At 36.8% G+C, this 23,827-nt stretch overlaps 1 protein-coding gene across 1 annotated transcript in view; it reads left to right on the top strand.

Moving 5' to 3' along the window:
- The first annotated feature begins 10,195 nt into the window (after window positions 1-10,195).
- Window positions 10,196-23,827, top strand: part of LOC115411906 (inactive dipeptidyl peptidase 10-like) — a 339,606-nt gene continuing 325,974 nt past the window's right edge. Inside the window, exon 1 of the mRNA XM_030124184.1 lies at window positions 10,196-10,491. Within this exon, the coding sequence (XP_029980044.1) occupies window positions 10,435-10,491 (57 nt within the window). The 5' untranslated portion in view covers window positions 10,196-10,434. The remainder of the gene's footprint in view (window positions 10,492-23,827) is intronic.

Raw genomic sequence — 23,827 nt, 5'->3', positions numbered from 1 at the left:
TTAATTCTCAAATGTCACATTTTGACCCAAGACTGTATCTTAGAAACTTCAGCCAACCAGCATTTAGGACTGGATTTTTTTTTTTTTTTATCAGTGACTCACACGTGGTAAAATTTCATTACTTTTATTCTGGAAGCCTTTTACTTGTAGACCAGTGTAATAATCATCATGATTGTGTTGAAACCCCTTGGTGCCTAATTTCCATTTCAGAAACATCTGGAAATTGTGCTTTAGAGATGAATTATTGTGTTGGATCCAAAAGTGGAATGGAACAGCTAGAATATTCAGTGGTTCTGAAAAGGCAGGAATGTGACTACATGGTACAGTGTGATTCTAAGAGGAACTGTTGCCATGGATTTTACAGCCACCATTGTAAAGTTTTCCTAATGGCACAGTGGTTTCTATTTAGGGAAGAACTAAATTGGTAGACAGCTGGAAACTGTTGATAGACTGTATGGGTGTAAGAAATGGGCTGATGTTAGAAAGAAAAATTCAGGTTGAGCTGAGTCGCTGAAGTAGTGCTTTGATAAGAATGACTCAAATTGATTCATATGATTTAATGAATGCGGTATATTCATATGGTTCATTCCTCACCGTATTTATCAATGGAAATACAAACACAAGGACAGATCCACAAAAGCACTGTGTAGCTTACAATGGCTTCTAAAGTGGTGTGAGACCAAAATATAAAATGTAATGAATAACACACCCACACTGCTCGAGCTGTCTAGAAAATAGGATACATGATTTGCATTGATACTGATATAATACATTGTATACTGAAATTAAGGAATCAGGCCCTTTTTATGTGCAAGTAACTGTCATTGGAGAAATGACTGAATTCATAGAGGACCAGCACATACTGACTCAAGGAGCTGGAGTCCTCCTTTTCACTCTTTTTTATAGATAGATAGATAGATAGATAGATAGATAGATAGATAGATAGATAGATAGATAGATAGATAGATAGATAGATAGATAGATAGATAGATAGATAGACAGACCGATCAATCAACTGACCTTATTTACTGTCAGGATCTGTACCTGTGTGGCCATCAGCTCCTCCCTCTCCTCATCTCCTCAGTTAATCAGTATCTGACTCACCTGCTGGCGCTGCGTGGCTGCAGCCAATTACCTCCAGCCTACATTCAAAAAACTGAAACGTTGACTTTAATTAAATTTATTTTGTCAACAGGTTCCACGTAAATGTATTATGTTAGTTGAAAGCAAAAATGTTAAGTTCATCTAAAATTAAGTTAGATGAACTTAACATTTTTTCTTTCAACTAACATAATACATTTACGTGGAACCTGTTGACAAAATAAATTTAATTAAAGTCAACGTTTCAGTTTTTGAGTGTATTTAAGGATTAGGTTTGCAGCCATGCAGCGCTGGTCCATTCCTCTTCATTCCACTCCATAACCCGGACATTTCTGCCATCTTCCTCTACGGACTCTGTCCCCGGTTCTGTGTTTTCCATTGTTTAGTTTTCATTTTTTGTTAAATAAACTTGTATTTTTTTTCCCTTCAGTACTGTGCATTTGAGTCCTCTCATTTCCCCCGTTGTGACATTTACAGGCGACAGTTAAAAACTAATAAAAATGTAAAAAAAAAATAGAGGAAGGTTTGCTCATTCATCTGGTTAGTTGTTACTTGTGAAATGGAATATTACAAGAACAGACTGACATGGTGTCGGCACATTTTTGCCCAAACACTTGTTTAAACTCAAGGATCAAATGACATGAGGTAAAACCAGAGGTCATGGACACCAAGACCCAGTCTCATCTCTTTCTAGTGTTAGGAATGCAATGTTGGGAGGGACTTTCTTAAAATTTGCCCAATGTTGGACAATGTACAGATAGATAGATAGATAGATAGATAGATAGATAGATAGATAGATAGATAGATAGATAGATAGATAGATAGATAGATAGATAGATAGATAGATAGATAGATAGATAGATAGATAGATAGATAGATAGATAGATAGATAGATAGATAGATGTCAAAGTTGATATCTTTAGTCATAGATTAGGGGGGTGAATCATCCATATAAAAGTGTCCACACAGTGCTAATGGAGGTCATGCTGCTGTACTGAAAAGAGTTCCCATTGTCAAACCTAGAATTTGAGTGTGAAAATATTTTTCTCTTTTTGAATTACTGCTGCTCTGCACTTTAGAGACTTCAGCTGCTGTGATGCTGCTGACAGCTGTGAGCACCAAAAAGAACACTGCTGCTAATGTTTAATTCAACACATTCAGTGACATCTGAACAACATTACGTCAAACATACGGCCCGGGGGCCAAAACCGCCCAGTCAGAGGGTCCAACCCAGCCTGTGGGATGAATTTGTAAAATGCAAAGATTACACAGAACATATTAACAATCAAGGATTTCAAATCATTTTAGTTCAGGGGCCACATACAGACCAATATGATCTCAAGTGGATTGGACCAGTAAAATACTATCATAATAACCTGTAAATTATGATACCTCCAAATTTTTCTCTTTAGGCCCTTTTACACAGCACTTTTGTTCCAGGAATATCTCACCTTTAATCTGGAATGACGTCTGTGTAAATGAAATGGGTGGATCATTTGGTCCCACCTCTGTCACAGCTCTGTAACACCTCTGGAGGTACTAACAGAGCCGTGATAATGGTGGAATCATGATTCCGGAATGCTATGTAAAAGAAACACCTCTTGTTTTGCAACCAAAGTGTGACGTTTTGTTGACATATTGCATGTGCGACCCCACCCGCCGGCGTGATTTTAAAATGAGGGTGAGCCGTGTACAGTAAACAAACATATCAATGTGACCAGAAAGATGTGGAACTGGGGAAACGCCGAGATCCACAAGCTGTTGTCACTTCGGGCGGAGGATTCTATCCATGCTAACATTTGTGGAATGGTGAAAGACTCTGGAGAGGTTAGCAACACCGCTATGTTAGGGGTATTTCCAACGCTCAAGTTATACGTTACACTATACACTGTACTGCATCACCGCCCCTTTGATTCCTGAACGCAGATCTGCTGTGTAAAAGTCCAGCCTGTCTCACCTCTGTTACTCCTTTGGTTTGGCTGTGGAAATCAGTCAGTTGTGGAAAAAGGCGGGATCACTGTCTCACTTTTTCCGGAATCTCTGTGTAAAATGGTCTTTTGTTTCAGTGCAAAAAAAGTAAAATTCCATAAAAAAATGTTTACCTTTACAAACTATTCTTTAACAAAAAATGAGAATAACCTGAGCAAATATGAACAACCTGAAATGTCTTAAAAGAAGTGCAATTTTAACTACACTATAAAACAAAGAGTTAAGGATATTTTTAATTTTAGGGCTGTTTTTTTCAGTTGGGATTCTTGCACAGTGCTTTTTACTTTTTTGTGCGTGAATTGAATTGAAACATATTCTTTTAGTGACCAGACATAGTTTTATTTACAAATGGCAAAAATGACAACAAAAAAAAAAGTAAGGAAGAGAAGAAATACCCTTAACTTATTGTTTGTAGTGTATATTCTGCCTGTTACTTGTATTTGTAGATCCACTGTGCAAGAAGGGATAGTAACATCTAGTCCTACACAACAGATCTGTCATTTGTAATTCATGTTCATGTTATTCACACTTTAAAGGAAACTTTATAGATGTAAATATTTTCTTAATGGAATTATACTTTTTTCACTGTTATTATGTTTCTGGTCCGGCCCACTTCAGATCATATTGGGCCGAATATGGCCCTTGAACTAAAATGAGTTTGACACCCCTGCATTAAAAAGTACATATCAGACTAACCTGAGTTAAATTTTTGTACCATATCCTGATGAAAATTTCAGCAGATTGTGTCATGGATTTTGTAAAATGCTTAAGAAGCAAAAGGTGAGAAATACAAGACATTAGCTTTTGATCATACTGAGGTGTGTGTGAATCTCTTCTAAGTAAAGACATGTAATTTGAATGTTTACGTGGAGAAAATCCCTCCTTATCAGATGCAGTTTTAAGGTCTATCACACTACAGTGCAAACACTTATGGGCCTATTGGCAGCTCGTGTATCATTGGTGCACATTCTGTTGTGGAAGGGCCCTTAAAACAGAGCATGTGAAGTAAAATAACTGCAATTCTCAGCAATATTAATATACGCAATCCATTCTTGAATTTGGCAGATTGAGTTTTCTTTACAATGATAACTAGATGTTAACCCGTCATGTAAGCAGTGAAACTCTGAGACAACTTTTGAGTTTATGACATAAAGGTTTGAATAACTAAGAAAAATAGCAGCGTCATTGGCATACAGTAGATAAAGAGAACATATCCACATATTCTGAATATCATTAATATACACAAGAGAAAGCCAAAGGACCCAAAATGCTACCTTGTGGAATGCCTAAATTTCAGCTTAAGTGAAAAGATCTTTAGTGCATGGTTTTAGATGACTGGGGCTGGTTAGATATGAAGAGAACCTCCTGACCAGAGAAGAGGACAGTGGAAATGAGTTAATACAGCAGAAACTGATATCCTCAGTCCCAAAGGCTCAACAAAATCAATAAAAATGGCTACAGTTACATGACCTTTATTGAAGAACGCATTTGATCTGTAAATATTAATAGTGCAGACTGATAAGGTAGAAAGGAAACCGTACAGACAGTAACTGAGGAAGTTATTGCTTTGATTGTTGACTGTTTAGAACATTTTTTTTCTTAATAATCTTGATATTATTGGAAGTTGTGGATGTTAGGCTGGAGTTTGAAACAAGACAAGAATCCTCAGAATTAAAAATTGGAGCGATTTGAACAGAAATTGATCTGGTGGTGGAAGATGGTTAAAACTATAAGCAGGAATTTTTAACATCACACATTTAAACCAAAAATACCAAAAGCAGGAATGATTTTATTTGTATGTTTTTTAACCATAATTTAACCAGTTAAAAAAAAAAAAAAAAAAAACCTCGTTGAGATTAAACATTTTTTGCACGAGTGTCCTAGCAAAGAGAGCAGCAGCAAAAGCAACAGACAATAGAGATTTAATCCACACATCCATACAAAAAAAATGTACATAAACATTTTGTGAAAACTTTTTTTTTTTTTCTCTTTTCTTCTTTATATTATCAACACCAAAGGTCAAATTAACCAAACTCACCAACCATGTCACTAATCTGTCCGTCAAAGCTAAAAAATCTACCCTTCTGAACCACTAGTTTAACTGTTGTAAACATTAGAAGAATGTTTGGTGACAACTGTAACAGGCTGAGTACAAAGGCTGAACCCAAAAGCAAGACCACAAAACAGACGTCAAGTCGAGTGTGTTTATTAAACACCAACAATGGGAAAAACACAACACAGAATACTTAATAAATCTGTGATGCCACTGAGTCCGGGGGTTGACGTCTGGGTCGCGAGTAGAATCAGCTGGCGACCAGCGTGGCCGAGCCAGGAAAACCCCAACGGAACCCCAACTAGGGACAAACAAAGGGAGGTCAAAAAACAGGCCAGGTCATACACGGAGAAGCAGATCATAAGGCAACGGTACATGGGGGACAGGCAAAAACTCACGGTCAGTAATCCAGGCGTAGGGTCGAAGCACAGGTAATCGGTGGAGGCTGAGGTATCGAAGGGAGTAGGCAGAACAGGAACGGGCAGAATCGGTGGTCGAAGGACGAAACGAGTCAAAACAGGCAGAAAGACTGACAGGATACAAAACACTGGTAAGTGAACACACAAGTGTAGAACACAAACTGGCAGAGAAACAGGGGAAGACACAGGGTTTAAATACACAAGAGGGCGGGAAGACAATTAGACACAGGTGGAACACATCAGGGTGGAGTCAGGTAATCAGAGCAGGTAAAACAATGAGGGAGGGGAAGTAAAGACATCATACATGACACATGAGGGAAACTTAACAAAATAAAACAGGAAATGACAGACAAAACAGAAAAGACAGACAAATCCAGACACAGTCCGGGAGCAGACATGACAACAACAGGGGACTGACACCACTGGTTCACAATGACACACATGATTGACACTTGAGCTAAATATCCACAAGTCTGACATTACATTGTCATGGAAAGTTAAAAGACTTAGATTGGAAACTTTATTCTTTAGTCCTATGTATCCAGAATGTCTTATCAGGATGAAAGGACACGGACATGATGTGGAAGGACACACACACATGCACGCACGCACGCACACACACACACACACACATATATATATATATATATGTATATATATATATATATATATATTCTTAATCAGATTAGCTACAGAGTTGCTGTGGATTAATTTTAATTAATCATGATTAAATATTCATTTTTAATCTATGTTAATCACATTTCCTTTTGCATGAGCAAACAGACTCAAGAAAGAAGGGAAAATATATGAACTTAATGTTTTCAATAAACACCTTCAAAAGTTTCAACAAACAACTTGAAACAATTAATGTGGCCCTGTTACTCTTCTTTCAGCTGCTACTAAGACAAACTAACTTGATGACATTGTCTGAGAGGAGAGTTGACCGCTTCTTATTTACAATGTTGCTTGCAACTGAGAACAGTCTCTCACACAGAACAGTGGTTGCAGGAGTGGTGAGATATGTACTATTTTAAGCTGGAAGTGCTTCGGTGAAAAGAAGGCTCCTTCCTGCAGAGTGTGCATAATACTTTGTTCGTCGACTTTTCCATCTTGTTTTTTTTTTTACTCAAATTTCCCATTGAGAGGACCAATGTGTTGTTTGGTGTCTTCAGTCTTTATGGGCTGGTTCTGCTGCCTGTCACTACCGGATCAAGTGCCCATTCGCACATGTGTGATGGAAACTCTATTTGGACAAACTGCCTGAAATGCATTGACAGAGACGTTCAAAGTCATTTTGTGCTTCAGATGAGTTAATGGCATTAAAAGTTTAAGTCAGATTAATCATGATGATATATATCCCAAGTGATAGCAACATCAGGAAGATCCCAAGTGATAGGAACAGCAACATTAGGAGGAAAGAACACAAGAAGCTCAAGAAATACCAAGGGCTGAAAGAGGAGATAAAGAAAATGTGTTGTGTGAAGGCAACAGCGGTTCCAGCACTGATCGGGGCACTGGAGGCACTAACCCCCAAGCTGGGCGGATGGCTCTGGCAGATATCAGGAACAACGCTAGAATAGTTGAATAGTGCTCATGAATTAAATATACTCATTGCAGGAAGACCTATTCACTATGAAACCCAACCAAAAATACTTAATAAGTGTCATTACATAGAAGAATTAGTTTAGTAAGTGATATAATAATAAAAGTAATGTGATATATAATATGATACATTGCTATTGTAATGCATCGTGATACTTATAATTTGCCATCTCTTAGTGTTGCTGCATTTACAATTTGTGTGCAGTGAGTGTGAAAAATTGAAGATGTTGATGATGGGATGGTGATCTACTGACATTTTTACCTCTGCCAGGAGGTATTGTGATCACTTTGCTTTGTGTGTTTGTTTGCGTGTTTGTTTGTTTGCATGTTTGTTTGTTAGCAACTTTATGGGAAAACTATTACAATCATCTTTACCAAATTTTACCCACAGATAGGCCTAGGCCCTGGGACAAACCCTTTAAATTTTGGGCCAAGTAGGCCAAAGTTCAAGGTCACAGCAAGGTCACAAAATATCAAATTTCCCTTTCTCTCATCATTGAGCAATTTTTGAAAATTCATAAAAAATTCAAAACGATTCCAATTAGCCTCCAATTTGATCCACCCGTAGCTTATAACAATATCTTGTATCTGGCACAAAATTGTCCACATCCACTGTGGAATGTGGACTCTGTGGACATTTCAGTTTAACATTGAAAATCCCATTTACCACACATTTTTCATTATAACTCAACAAATATTGATTGGAATTTATAATAATTTGACATAGACATGATTGGCTTCAACATTTTCTGCTGTATGGAACAACCTTGAAACTGTTTAATTTAAAAAGAAATAGTCAATCCACACATGCACACCGTTCAGGGTGCTTGGCGGAGGTTTGCGTTCTCTGAACACTTTGCTGACACTAAACTGAGCTTTAAGTCTCAGCAATTTCATGTTTTTAGTCAACTGAGCACATCTCACAGTGAATAAGACACTGAATTTCTAAATGTGGTGACAGCTTCTGAGAGTGACAGAAAATCAAATTAGAGATCAGAAATCCAAGAGACTTTTTCATTGAGCCATTGAGCTTTGCAAAATGGACCTGGAATTTTACCAAAAACGAACCTGTTTTTTATTCATTCATTCATTCATTCATTCGTTTGTTTGTTTATTTCGAGCATTTACAGAATACATGCAAATTCAAAATTAAAAAAAAAACAAACAAAAAAAAATCATCTATACTCAAAAAGGAGTGGTAAGAAGAAAAACTTATTTAATCCCACCCCCATTCTCATCATCAAATAACTTAACATAATAACATTTTAAATACTCACTCCTGTCCTTTGAATTCAAGCCAGAACAATGAACAAAACAGGCCTAAACCAAATTAGAATGAACTCATTTGACAGTATTTACACTGCATAACCAAAATGTGTGTAAAAAAAATAGAAACAAAGTACATTCCTGGTGGTGTTACCACAGGTAACAGTTAACCGTTAACTTACATGATAATAATTACATACCAACAATGGTAAAAACAAAAAAACTGAAATACCACAAGTGGTAAAGAACAGCAATAATTACATACCAACAATGGTAAGAAAAAACCCCCAAAAAACTACAACAGCACGAATGGTAAAGGGCAGCACATACCAGCAATGGTAAGAACAATATCAGATGGTAATGGACAACACAGACCAACTAGATGAGGAACAACAAGCACACATGAACATATAAGACAGAATACTGATGTAACATCAGTATTAAGACCCTCCATCTTTATACTGGGACCAGACCATAGTTTTGTATAACAGTTTAAATCGGTGGATATTTTGGCATTGCTTGTGTTGGATGTCCAGACTGTTCCAAAGTTTCACTCCACATACAGACACACAAAAATGTTTACGAGTGGTTTGAAATTTGGGTAATGTGAAATCTCCAAAGCCTCTCAAATTATGAGTACTCTCCCGAATTGTGAAGTTTTTCTGTATATTACTTGGTAGTAATTTGTTGAATGCTTTAACCCTCTGGTATCTGGGTGCGCCTTTTATTCACACTTTGCACTTCGTTTTGAAAAACTTCATATTATTTTTCACAATTTAAATAAGGTTAGAATCCCAAAGTTGTTCATTTTTGCATGATCTTTAAAATTCTGGCCACCAACTAAAATTTGCACATTGTAAACGAAAGAAAATTACAAGACAAGCATCTGTCTCCCAAGTGTGCCTAAAATGCACTATTTCTTCCATTTGACATGTCTGATTAGGGCTGACCTTGATTTGCAAAAATAAAATCAAATTAGAGCAGAAAAATAAATCAATACATAATATTTAATAGTTTGATTTAAAGGTGTGCATTTTATGCACACTTGGTGACAGATGCCGGTATTTTTGTACATTTGACCTAGCGCCAAAAATAATGATGCAAATTAACCAGTGTTGGAGTTAATCATTGACATACGCCAGGCTGCAAAAATCAAATAATATGTGATCCACTTTTTATGTAGTATACTGAAAAAAAAAAAAAAAAAAAAAAAGTGTTTTTTGCATCCAAAAAAAAAATAAAAATTGTTTGTTTACATTACAAACACGGCATTTAAAGGGTTAAAAATGTGGCTATTATTGAGTATTTGGTATTTTTATTTACGGCTCAAGTTGATGAAATAGAAAGAAATGTAAAACAATTAAAACCAAACTGTATGAAAATTTTTTTTGACATTATTCCACGTGTGCCAAAAAGGCACACTTGGTGCTTAGTAAGGGCCTTGTTGGACGGGATACCGGAGGGTTAAATACGATTATTGCTGTATAATATTTTACAAGATCATGGATTTTTAATAGTTTTGACTGAATAAAGAGATTATGAGTGTGTTCTAGAAATCCAACCTTATGTATGATCCGAACTGCTCGTTTTTTGTTTTTTTTTTTGTTTGTTTGTTTGTTTAACTTAAATAATCGGTTTTTAATAGAAAGTAACCCTAAAATGTGGGTTAGTAAGAGGTAACTTGGTTGTGTGACTACAAACTGAATGTTAGTAACGGATGGATTCACTGCCCAGATGGCGCACCAGCAGGGCAAGTCTTTACGCACAGAGCACCATTGGCTGAGAAATCATGCGTGTCGCGGGGAAGACGGCGAACCAGTAAACAGCTGATCGAACACTTAAACTAGTGTCAGTGACTCGCTGTCGTCGGCTGCGGTCTGATCACTTCCAACTGCCTCTTTTGGACTGATCCTGGGTCTGAATTCGTTGGTTTCTCTCTCTCTTTTTTTTTTTTTTTTCTCGTCTTCTGTGTTTACCGGCTGGAGCTGTCCGCGGTGCTGAAACATGAACCAAAGCGCAGGAGCAGCGCAGCACACACGGAGATACTCATCAGATGTAAAGGTAAGAACTGACAGCACAGAACAGAGGGGCATGTCTGGAGGCTCATCTGCCCCATCTGAACCCCAGTGGTCTGGAAGTGTCTCCTTTTCCTCAGATCCTAAACTTTCACCTGAGGGAACGAAGTTTGCCGAAACTACCAAAACACGTGGAGGAAGTTGTGGGAATTGCGTTTGTAGGTGTTTGCCCCAGAGCGGTAGTAGATGTTTAGTTGTGTTTCTTAAGAGCAGGCGTGATGTTAGATAAATGATGAAAAGCAGGACAAGTGGTGCTCCCGTTTCAGGATGGTCTCTTTTCTCCACTTGATTAAATGATTTATGGGACTTTTAACGCAGCTGAAAAAACATGGCAGAGCAAATATTAACATTTCATAACGTTGTTTGACCATCTGAATTAAGACACGCACATCCCATCGACTTTTTTTTTTTTTTTTTTTTTTATACCATCAATGATGTTTGGGTATGCTTAACAGTAAGAAATCCTTCAGGTAATATGGTCCTAATGGTTCGATCAGGAAAGCTGTATTACCAACAAAACTGTCACATCAGCGAAAAAACAACTCCACTATGTTGTTCCTTAACAGACTCAGTAACATTTTCTTTGCTATTTTAAGACTTGACCTAACTTACATCAGACAAGGAGATGTTCCTGATCATGCCCAGCGTCCAGTGAAAACAGGATATGCTGAATTAAATATATATACTGACTTAAATAAAATATACATATAGCAGAAGAAAACATAATGTAGGTTTACAGTTCATTTAAAGGTGCAGTGTGTGAGAGGGGTCTAATTACAGAAATGGAATATATTCACAATTATGTATAATCACATAAAAATAAGTGTTGTGTGTGTGTTACCTCAGAATCATTTATATTTATAGACGGAACAGACACTGTTCATGTAAAAACCATTGTTTACACTGTGATTCTGTAGTAGCTCATAACTGACTTCCTTCCTTAGTTTATTTGACATTAGGTGAAGTCCAGCATTAAGGCACATCAATATACTTCACTAAAGTCTAAAATTGACCAATCAAACATTGATTTTGCAGCCACCTTAGAGGATGGTAGTATTCAGTTGGATGGAAACTGCAACTTAGTCACTTGATGACAATAAATACCACACACTGAACTATTAACCCTGTAAAGTCCGAACCATTAAATCATTGACAGAAAATTCCAATTTTTTAAAACTTGAGCCTTTATTGGTCCCTCTGAACAACCCCCCCTTTTTTTTTTTTTTTTTTCAAATATCAATTTCCATGTATGAGTTTCAGTTTTGTATCATATTTGATACATCGGGTCTGAATGCTCAAATGTTATTATTTTTGAACAAACAAAAACACAATATAACACAAACATGTCTAACATATTGGTAATTCCTTGTCAAAATTGTCAAAGTTCTGCCTCCTTCCTCATTAATGACAATCATTAGTGTGACTGGAAAGGCCTCTAGTGGATTATTTGTGTATTGCATGTGTCTAATTGTATACATCAGGATTATGAAGAAAAAAAATATCACACTGATCATGTAAGAGGGCTTCAAGACTCATGTATCAAATATGATATGTTTGGCATTTATAGGGTTAAGTCAAGGAAGGGAGGAAGGAAGGAGGCAATGCAAAATGAACTGATTTGTTCGGCATGTTGTGGACAAAAAGGGTTATTTTTTGGTCAGTCATTAGACTCATAGGAAGTAAGTGCAATGATCTGAAAAGTGGATTTGTCTCATTCTGAACAAGGACTCAGTAGCAGCAGTAGTGTTCTGTATCAGCTACAACTGTCTGATTTAAGAAAGGCCCGTAGTTATTACAAGCACTTAAATGTTAAGTAAACCTGCAGGAAAAATACTCTTTACAATCCATATTATGAGGTGCACCACACTAAGGGTCAGAGACATGATTAGCATTTGATTAAGCTCTGATAATGGAGCATGACCTTTGTTGATGTGATTGTATGGTGGAAGGGTCATGGGTGAATCTAGGCTAAACGCTCTGCAATTTGGTGTGAATTTATGTGAAAGAGGTGAGTAGCAGGCAGATAATTATCTTGGACCTCAGAGAGTCAATAGATAATGAAATAGTGGATTCCACATTGACTCTTTATTCCACAGGACTTCACTGTAATACAACACACACAATATCAAATATCCATAGTTCTATCTATATGCCATATATAAACACCAGAGTCTGAAAACCACAACCTCCACCCACTCAGGACTAGAGTACCCATGTGGACACAGCACTGCACTCTCAGGAAGTGAGCTCTGAACTCTGGTACATCATAGTAAAACAAAGGGAAGTACCACCGTGTGGGTCTATTTGGTATTACAATAACACACACTAGCTCAGTGGTTCCCAACCTTTTTTGGCTCGTGACCCCATTTTAACATCACAGATTTCTGGTGACCCCAGACATACAAAACTGAGCCTTTTTTCTTTTTCTTTTTTCTTTTTTGCTAAAATTCATTTGTTTTTGTTTTCACAATAGTTTACTATACTATGTTGCAAATAAACGTTAATTTTAGACATTTAGTCTATATAATGTATATTATTATGGACAGAGGCAGAAAAGCCAGGTGTAGATTACTGCACAAAGGGAGAATTTGATTTTCCTTGGTCAGGATATGTACAGTCAGTCCAGCTTGGATTTACCAGACTGACAATTAATACTGGACAAACAAGAACTCAAACTATGAATTATGAAAGAGCTGCAGCATCTGAAACTGACCACAATGAATATTTGACACATAAACAGAACCACAGTGCTCCATTTTCAGACTCAGAGTTTGTCATGTTTTATGTTTCTGTTTCTGTTTTATGTTATGTTTCTTTTATGGATTGGGATTGTCTCTCTCAACTCACCATATGTTATTTATTTGTAATTTTTTTTTTTTTTGTTTGTTTTTTGTTTTTAATCAATTACTAAAAATTTCAGGTGACCCCATTTGAATTCCAGGCAACCCCACATGAGGTCCCGACCCCAAGGTTAAAAAACACTGCACTAGCTAGTAGTTTCAGCTGACTTGATACTGTGAAATGTTCAGCTTGTTGGGGTCAGGTTAGTGTAGATAATTCATCACAACCACAGTCAAGATGTCTGTTATGGGGAAAAAAATTCAATTTGCAATGTGATATCATGACTCGTGTAAAAGTGGTGTGTTAGCTGTACGCATTTTAAGCTTTCCGTGTATATGTTCACACCGTTATTAGCCCCCTGTCCAACCTGAATCAGTGTGTCAAATACCACGCACTGAGGGTTAGGGTTAGGCTGGGGTGCCAATAAGGGGGGGTTAACATGACAAATTCATGGGGCCCAGTCTTTGTGGGGGATCCATAGAGCAGTGGAGGGGGCCCAGTGGATATAGAACTTGTGAAAATTTTGTGTAAGATCCGCTGTAGAAGAGAGGTGTAGAAGTCGGGAGGTAAACGGTGAATGCATGTTAACTTTTGTTTTCGTTTTGTCAGTATAAGTGATGATGTTTATATAGTGCACCCCCATGTACATACACCCCCCAAGCCCTGGTCAATTTATGTAGGGTCCACAACAGTTATGTTTTCGTGGGGCCCATGCTTGGTAGCAGCGCCCCCGGGGTTAGGGTCAATACTATATGAACCAGAGATCTTGGTATAAATTGACACACAATCAAATGGCATTGAATAACATGCGAAAGGTTGAAAATACATAGCTATAGCACGCCAAATGCCCTAAGAACTGGCATGACATACAACGCCACTTATTGAGATCAGTCTGCAATTTGACTAAACAGAAGTTCTGAAAGTCCAACTTGGCAGGCAGATGGACCATGAGAAGACCTTTAGGAGGGTCCAAGTGAAATAAATATGAATAAAAAATGTTTATTTAGTATTTTTAATGAGAAGTTCAATATAAGTCTTTTAGAGCCAGGACCTTCTGCAACCACCACCCAACCATTTTAGATTATACAGTATTTGCACAATTCCTGAGCTTTGCCTTAAGACTCCTTGGCGGAAGTTGCGTTTAAACCTAGAGCAGTGTTTTTCAACCTTGGGGTCGGGAACCCACGTAGGGTCGCCTGGAATTCAAATGGGGTTACCTGAAATTTCTAGCAATTGATAAAAATTTAAAAAATAAACAACAACTTACTAATAAAAAAATATATGGTGAGTTGACAGAGACAATCACAATATATAAAAGACATGACAAACTCTGAAGCTGAAACTGAAACACTGTGGTACTGTTTATGTGTCAAATGTTCATTGTGGTCAGTTTCAGATGCTGCAGTTCTTTCATAATTCATAGTTTGAGTTATTATTTTTTCAGTATTAATTGTCAGCCTTGTAAATCCAAGTTGGACTGACTGTACATATCCTGACCAAGGAAAATCAAATTATCCCTTTGTGCTGTAATCTACCTCTGGCTTTTCTGCCTCTGTCCATAATAATATACATTATATAGACTAAATGTCATCTAAAATTAGCGTTTATTTGCAACATAGTATAGAAAACCATTAGATGATCAAAAACAAAGTAATTTTGCCAAAAAAAAAGGCTCTGTTTTGAATGTCTGGGGTCGCCAGAAATTTGTGACGTTAAAATGGGGTCACAAGCCAAAAAAGGTTGGGAACCACTGGCTTAGAGACATATTAACAGGATGCAGATTGGGATATTACACTGTAACAGCTATCATAAAGCAGAAGTGTGAGGTTGCTGATGGTGTAGTTACCCTGTTGTGAAGGTTAACGCTGCAAGGAGAAAAGTCGAATTTTCACCCTGTCCATGGCAAGTCAATGGATCAACTTTGTTCCCACCCTTTATCTGTTCTAAATATAACAGCAGCATATCTAATCACCTCCCAACAGTGTAAGACTGACAAACTGATTGATCGGGAGTCCAGTCAATCACCTAACATTACTGTGATACAGCTTGTTTTGTGGCTGATACCTGATAAGGTTCCTCCGAACAAACATACAGCGTGGGTGAAAAGTACACTGTAAAAAAAATCTGTAATTTAACAGAATTTTTGCTGTTTATTTTACAGATTTTTCCTGTATTTTTAAGATACAGGAAAATGTCAATGGAATTAAAAAAAATAGACTGTGATTTTACATGTCAAATGTAAAATAGCATGAAAAAACTGTAACTGTGAATAACCAAAAAATTAAACATTTTTAAAATATTTTTTTTTTCTTTTTTCACAGAAAAATGCAGTTAAAATACATTTGCAAATGTATCAGAATTTCACTTTTTTTCTATTTATGAGATTAAACTGTTGATTTACAGTTTAATACTGTAAAAAAAAAAAAAATAAACAAAATAAAATGAGATAAAATTACTGACAATTAACCGTTAAAGAAGTATTTGTTCTATAAGTTTAACAAGACTTGTTTGTTAATTGACAGATATCTTGTGTAATTATGGGAGGTTTCACACAAAAATGTTGAATAAATGTGTTTTTGTGAATGTATAACATGTATAAGCACTAATAAACTGTCAAAATACAGTTTTTATCAATGGATTGTACAACTTAGTCTCATTGAAAATTATTTATATAAATATTTACAGGTAATTTGAAAATATTCTTTATTAAAAATTAAAAAGGAAAAAAAAGGAAAATATCATGTAAAGTTAGGGCAAAAAACTGTATTTTAATTATGGACAATTACCATATTTTTATGAGATTGTTATTTTCTGTTATTTTACACTATTTTTTCGGCACCCCTGCTGCCGGAATAATACCGTTTTTTTATTTTCTTTTTTTTTTACAGTGTAACTAGGCATTAAAAATTGGTAAGAAAATCACTATTCCTATTACAAATTTATTCAAACAAATGATACATGTTCTTTAGGACATGGGGAAATGAAAGTAAATCTTCAAATTTCAGCGTAAGCAGCGGTGGCGTCAACCAGTTTCCTCAAACAGCCAGGGATGGAATGAACAACCTTCTGAAGGACGTCATCTGGGATCTTCTTGAGAACCTCTGGAATCTGTGAATAAGAAATAAGACAATAAGAAAATAAGAAATCCCCATTAGTGTTTGTTTAAAAAATGTTTTCATCTTGACTTCAGTGATACTAAAAATTCTATAAGCAATTTCTAATGCCTAGTTACTTTTCACTCACCCTGTTGTGTTATTCACAACGTAGTATATATAGTAGCGTTGGCTCTAGTCTTGCATATGGTGCTCTGTCACCATTAAATCCAGCTGCAGAAAATGAAAATGAGGACAAGTGTGACATTGCTCCCCATGGGCTTTGCGCGAGAGAAAATAAATGTGCTTGCATTGCTGGGGGCTATCCAGTTGTTTCCTCTCTTGCCTCCTCCAGTCGATCCATTAAACTCTGGATGTGAACAGTAGAATCTCTCCTTTGAGACTGTCACTTTACCTAATGACACATTTGGAGTGGTGTTCTGAATATACATGTCTATAATGAATGCCTCTTAGTTTTTTTACCGTGTCTAATTTCATTCCAGGAAACACTCTGTCAATGCAGTTTGTCTGTTTCCAATGTTATTTTTCCTCTATTTTAAAGAACATGTTAATATCTTCGGTGGTTTGTAAAGACAGAGTTTTTCAAATACTTTTTCATTTCATTTCTCACTAGGAAATATTCTGGAGCAAATGAGAGAGTAAAGGATTTAGAACTAAGCCTATCAGAATCCATCCATGGACATTACATTTACACGCTCGACGCCCTAAACCTCTAAGCCACCTGGCTGCCCAAGGATTGGGATTTTTGGTGACTGTTTATGTAATTCAGGCAGGGGAACTATGTCAGCTTTAACCATTTATGAATGCTACTTGTGTTCACCGGTGTCTGCATCCCGATGATGTAGACAGTCTCTGAGATCATAAACCCTCACAGATCCGTAGATTCGCAAGTCTGAATGAATAATTAAGTATTTGTGTAGTAAGGGCAAGTACACATGTATGCATAAGGAATATTTTTCTTTAATTGGAAGGGGGGAGGGGATTTTTCACAGCGTAGAGTGCAGGACAGACTGGAGGAGTGAACTCTTTGGTCTTAAGAGAGCTGGGTGGGATGGGACAGACTGAGGTCATGAATGACTGGACAGGAAAAAGGGGATTGGGACTAAATCTGACTTCTATGCCTGCCTTAATATCTGCAAACCTCAGTCAGCTTGTTAAGCTGTGATGCCACTTTCTGTTTGTGGGTTCGCTTCTGTTCATGCCTCTGTTTTCAATCTGCTGCAGTAGTCTCTGTCTCTGAGTCCATAAAACATATGCATTTGTCATTCTACCACTTCACATGTGACGATAAAGAGCTGAAGAAGTGGATGGAAGTGATAAGAAAAGTAAGAATTCTGAAATAAATGAGAAAATATGGATCCATATTTTCATATAGAACAAGACTTTGATAATGCGTTTCACATCTTTACACTTAGTGTTTTGTGATTTGTCAGCCCTTTATCTGTGTTGTCCAGTTCAGGGGAGGGTAAATAATTAAACAATTTATGTCAACTTGGCCTCATTTAGGGCACAGACCGAGCTGAGCAGGAAATGAAGCGACACATTACTGTAGACGGTCCAGGAGTTTAACCCATAAAGACCCAGCGCTACTTTTATGGCAGTTCACAAATGAATTTTTGTCTCGATTTAATCTTTCTTAATTTATTTATCACCATTTATCATAATATTATCCTCTGTATTTAGCATTTTTTCCACTGTAAATCATGTATTTTCCTATATTTAATTTAGATGTTCACAAAAACTCAGAGTTAATTCAAAGGTTATTATATATATATATATATCAAAACTGAAAACTGAAGAAAAAGTGAGTTTTTCAGCAAAATCTATCATTAACTAGACATAAACCAAGTGTCTCCATCCACTGTCATTTGCCAAACTCCATGGGTTTTACTGGTGAATTAATGTTGTAGAAGATGATGGCGATTCCTCATTCACTACAGAGCCTCTGAACGTCCAAATGGGTCATATCTGATGACCCTGAAAAGCTGACAAACTGCATTTTATACCAATTAATTATACACTATATTGCCAAAAGTATTTGCTCACCTGCCTTGACTCGCATACGAATTTAAGTGACATCCCATTCCTCGTCTTTGGGGTTCAATATGAAACCAGGACTGATGGACGTCCATTTGCAGATGTAGTTTCTGTCTGTCAAGATGCAGTAGGGTGGGGGCACATGAGGGGGTCCATCTAGTCAAATGAGATAGGTGAGAGTGAGGAGGTCCATAGATCAGCATATACTTTTGGCAGTGGCGGCTGCTCGTCTTTCAGAGAGGGGAAGCTCATTGTCGACTTATATAAAAAAAAAAAAGTCAAGTTATTTAAACATAAATTCGGCCCTCCGCTCCTTTTTAAGAAAATGGTCAGTGACCTTATCGTACCAAGTAAACAAGAAAACGCTGAAATTATGTTAAATTGAAACAAGGAAGTACAATGAGTGTGTTATATTTACAGTACAAGAAATGAACAGGTAATTTCATAGTGGTCTCGATTTCACAGCAGAATATGCGATGGTATTAAACTGAACTCTGTCAAGTGAAGGAGTAGATCTCAAAACAGCTGTCAATCAAACGGGATTCAGCCTTTCGACTGATCCTCTAATCAGCACGAGGAAGCCTGGCGTCCAGCCCAGCCGAGCTCTGCCCACAGCTCCATTCACCCCCGGAGACGCCGGGCGTTTGGGGGTAGGACAACATTGTGGCTTTTATCCAATTACCGTCCAGTTTTGAGGCAATGAAAAAAACTGTTCCAATCAGTCCCATTGAAGTGCATGGACACTGAGCGCCTATGGGCAAATGCACTGAGCACAGATCGTGTGAGAAAACAGCGCAACGGGAATGTATGAGAAGTAAACAACATCGAGTCCGCTGATTTGTGATAAAGCTGATTCTGAACGAACTTGTCCTTGAGATGAACGTGTTTTAACATATTTGTAGTCAATGAAATGTCAACACAACCGTACATATTTAACCATTTAATTTTCGTAATTTTAGGGGAAGCCGGGCTTCCCTTACAGTCTATGAGAAATCGCTACTGACTTTTGGTCACCAGTGGTGGTTTGGGTCTTTATGGCTTAAAGACAAAAACAAAACAAAAACAAACCCAAAAAAGTACAGGGTGTCCATAAAGTCTCTTTGCAATTTAACAAATGTATTACAAAAGCAAATGAATAAACAAATCTGTGAAAATTATTACAAAATGAAAAGTAGATATAGAAGTTTTTTCATTTAATACTCCTCTATGTGGACACCATTAGTTGCGTGAAACACATTAAGAAGGTACTGGATTTGTTTCCATGTTGGCTATATCATAACCTCATCAATGGTGTCAGTGACATCAATGATCTTTTGCTTCAGGTCATTGATATCTTTGTTTGATACACGATATCTTTAACATAACCTCATAGAAAGAAATCCAGGGTTGAGATATCTGGTGAAGGAGGTGTCCAGGGAATTGGACCATCACTTCCAATCCACCGGTCTGGAAATGTTTGATTTAGAACCCACCAACATGCAGTCCCCAATGCGGTGGTGCACCATCTACCTGGAAAATGATGGTTAGTTGAAGGTCATCTATTTGTGGTGACACATATTCAGTCCAAAGGTCAGGGTCAACATTTGCAGTAATTTATCTGTCACTGAAGAAAAATGGATCAGTGATTGGATTACACATGATCCCACAATGTGATTAAAAACTGTGATCACCTCTGAGTGCATAGAACTAATCTGATTAACGCATCTCATCAGTTGCTTTTGTAATACTTTTTTTTTTTTTTTTTAAACTGGAAAGTGATGTCTGTCTCCTAAATGTTTCCATTCAAGTTGGGATCTACTGCAGGTAAAACACTAATTATGGGAAATGACTGTGATAAGTATTTGATTTTAAAAAACAAACTTTGCCCCTTCTGAACCAGAACTGGTGTTTGACTACAAACAAAAATGACAGTAAACAAGCACACAGACTTACTGACTGTTTGGACACTGAAATAACTTTTACAGCACTATTATGTCAGACAAATCTTAACAACAGATTACTTTTTTTTTTTTTTCCCGGAAAGGACATTACAACTGCATGCTAACCATCTTAGACTGGACCAAAATGCAAAAATGGAGAGATTAAGTTACACAGATTATCTAATGGAGGGGTGGGGAACTATTTTTCTAGGTCATACTGACTTCCAGGAGATAATAGGCCACACAGTGGGTAGCTGAAATGAAGCAAGAAAAACATCATTATATTAAACTACATACATCTGGCTGACATGACCCACTACTTTACTGTAGTAGTGGGTCTTCAGTAAAATTAGGCAATGGCCACTGCCACAGTACTGAGATACAAAATATGGGGTTGCCTATTGACACAGACCAATCAAATGTTAGCATTTTTACTACAGCCAATCATAGATACTGTTCCATGAACTCATTATCCTCTTGTTGTCACAGTACTGTGGTGATATATGGCCTATACGTCAGTGCATTCTATTGTGCATTTTGCTACCACAGTACTGTGGCAATTGATGGAAGAAACGACACATTAGTGATAGTATAGAACAGGAATTATTGTTCTGAATGCTCTATATGGTGTTTTATGGTGTTCTTTGCTCTGTGCAGTCAGTGAGGCTGGAGAAGGTGGGCGGAGCTACATGTTAGATGCAGCAGTGTGCTGTGTGACTTCAGTTCTGTGTCAGTTCTGTGTATTGAGTGCTGTGTTTGAATTCTGCACTCTTATTTGCTATCTTGTACTGTGGTACTTTTTTGGGCTGTGACAAGTTACCAGTCTACACATGATATAATGAGGATACTGATAGGCTCTGTGGTAAGAGACAATCCAATATTTTGTGCCACAGTACTGTGTCAGTAGCCACTTCAGCAAAGGAAATGACTGTCTTCAGCAAAATAATCTATAAAACACACACCATCCTGTGCATGAGGGTTTGTTTGATGGAAATTAAAACTGAAAATATTCCATATATACCATACATGTAAAATGTTATGGATTCAGTTTTAAGTGACTGAAAGACCAGTAAATGTCCAGACCCATCTATAACAGTACACTGCTCTGGTTCTGTCCAGTACTTACCAGTCTCCCTCTATTGTCACTATCAAAATGTATTTGGTGCAAAAGATTCTTTTAAAGTGTTTTTCATCATTAACAAATAGTAGTGTAGAGGCCAGGTAGATTTGCTGAAGGCCTGTAGTACTGCATCACATCATATAAACGTAAGCATATTTTTATGTAAACATAACACATATCTGTGAAGTGTCACATAAATGTAATGGATTTTGAAGTGCACCATTTTCCTTTGAGTGGCAGAAAATGGAAAGCACAAGCTCTGCAGATGTTGCTAAGTTACTCTCCACCACTGGTATTTGAGCCAAGATTGACAGATTAAGTTTCATAAAGATGATTTATTTGTTTGTGCTGTACTCTTCTAGTCATACCCACAGGTACGATCACACTTGAACAGTAGATTGCCATCATCGTACTTTGTTTGGATTCCACAGCAGGAGCGGTGTTATCAAAAGCAATATGTCACCAGGATATAATAGTGCGTCGGAGTTGGACGGCATCCATTGTGGGGAAGAGTGCAGATAAAAAGCCCATGCGGTGCTTTGAAACAGTGGGTGTTTGTTTGGTGCTCATAGCATGTTTGGTTAAGGTTTGGCATGAAGCTTTTGTTGTATTGTGACACCTTTTTGTCTGCTGCTGTCTCTAAACGACAGTTTTTGTCAGGCATTTTAAAAATCCTCCTAATGCTTGAATTTCAGGGGGGAAAATAATAGTATTATATCCATGCCTTCCATCCAAACCAGTAGACATTTGGTACGCCTAAATAAACCATTTTTATGGCAGAGTCTTCAGCTGTCGCATCTGTAACCTGTACACTGGAAAAATCTAAATCTTACCAAGTCTTGTCAAAATATCTCATCACACTTAAAATAGTAACTTTTCAGTCAGATATAAGAACTTACTTTTCGACAATAGATCTTGAAAATCTTATTTCAAGATAATTTTCACTTGTTCCACTGACAGATTTTTTTTTTGTTTGAATTAAGCACAAAATAATCTTGAAACAGGCAAAATTAAATCTGCCACTGGAACAAGTGAAAATTATCTTGGTAAGATTTCTTGGAATAAGATTTTCAAGATCCATTGTCTAAAAGTAAGTTCTTATATCTCACTGAAAATCTACTCTTTTGGTGATTCTGTCTTATTTTAAGTGTGAAGGGGACCAAACAGAAGGACCAGGACAAAGGTGGTAAAATTAGGAAAAATGATAATTTAATAAAGTTAGAAAATGCTCAACAAAAGCTCCAAAAAATATCAATTAAAACTGAGGTCAACTAAACCAAACTGCAACAGAACAAAAAACTGACCTAACCAGATAATGAACAAAGGTGGGTTTAAATAGAAAAGGACCAACCCAAATTAAACAAAAGGAGGAGGCATTACACTAAGAAATTAAAACCAACCACTAACTTTGTCAAAATAACATAAAAAGCCAATAATCATAACTAGACAAAAAATACTAACTGTGTGAAATAAATGTGATTTAAACCAAGAATTCAAGCAACTAAATTAACACAAAGAAACACACAGTGCCCCCCCCCCCCCCCCAGGCTTGTGGTAATAGTTCCTTCCCACTTCTTAAATGACGGCCAAGCCCATTAGTCTGGTCTTTTGTCTGGGAACTCAAGAACAAACATAAGTAAATAATTCAAACATAACTAATACATGCACACCCAAATTTAAAGGTTTAAATAAAATACTTAAACTAAACCATGTGATGTAACGTTTAATTGTAACTTAAGAAACAAAAACTCATGAAATAACAAAAACTACTGACACAAGGTTGTGGTGGGTAAGGCATCCACCATAAAATGTGATGAGATATTTTGACTAGAAATGAGAAAAATACACTTGGTAAGATTTTGATTTTTGCAGTGTACATGTCAGCAAAGAGCAGATAAAAGAAAAATGTTTTATTTTTGTATTTTTTTCTATTAGCATACTGATAAATATAAGAAACACTTAACTCCTGAAGATTAAGAACATGTTAGTTTGATAGTTTAGCTCCCAAAGTTGTTAGATGGTTAAAGCATTTACCAAACTAAGCCCCTTTACCGACATATTCTCACTCTAAACTTGTCACTGATGCTTGGTCAGTATGTCATATTTTTCATATCCTCCTGAGACCCAGCAATGCATGCAGTTTAACAATTTTACTTAAAAAATTATGTCCATTGCAAAGAACATTCCATAAATAAATAAATAAATAAATATTTTAAAAATGTATCTGAAAAAAAAACAAAAACAAAAAAAAAACAAAACAGTTGCATTATGCAGTTTCCAATCAAGACAATT

The sequence above is a fragment of the Sphaeramia orbicularis genome, chromosome 21 (assembly GCF_902148855.1).
Source record: "Sphaeramia orbicularis chromosome 21, fSphaOr1.1, whole genome shotgun sequence".
NCBI classification, from domain to species: domain Eukaryota; kingdom Metazoa; phylum Chordata; class Actinopteri; order Kurtiformes; family Apogonidae; genus Sphaeramia; species Sphaeramia orbicularis.
The sequence above is the reverse complement of the archived record's forward strand: the minus strand, read 5'-3'. Positions and strand labels throughout refer to the sequence as shown.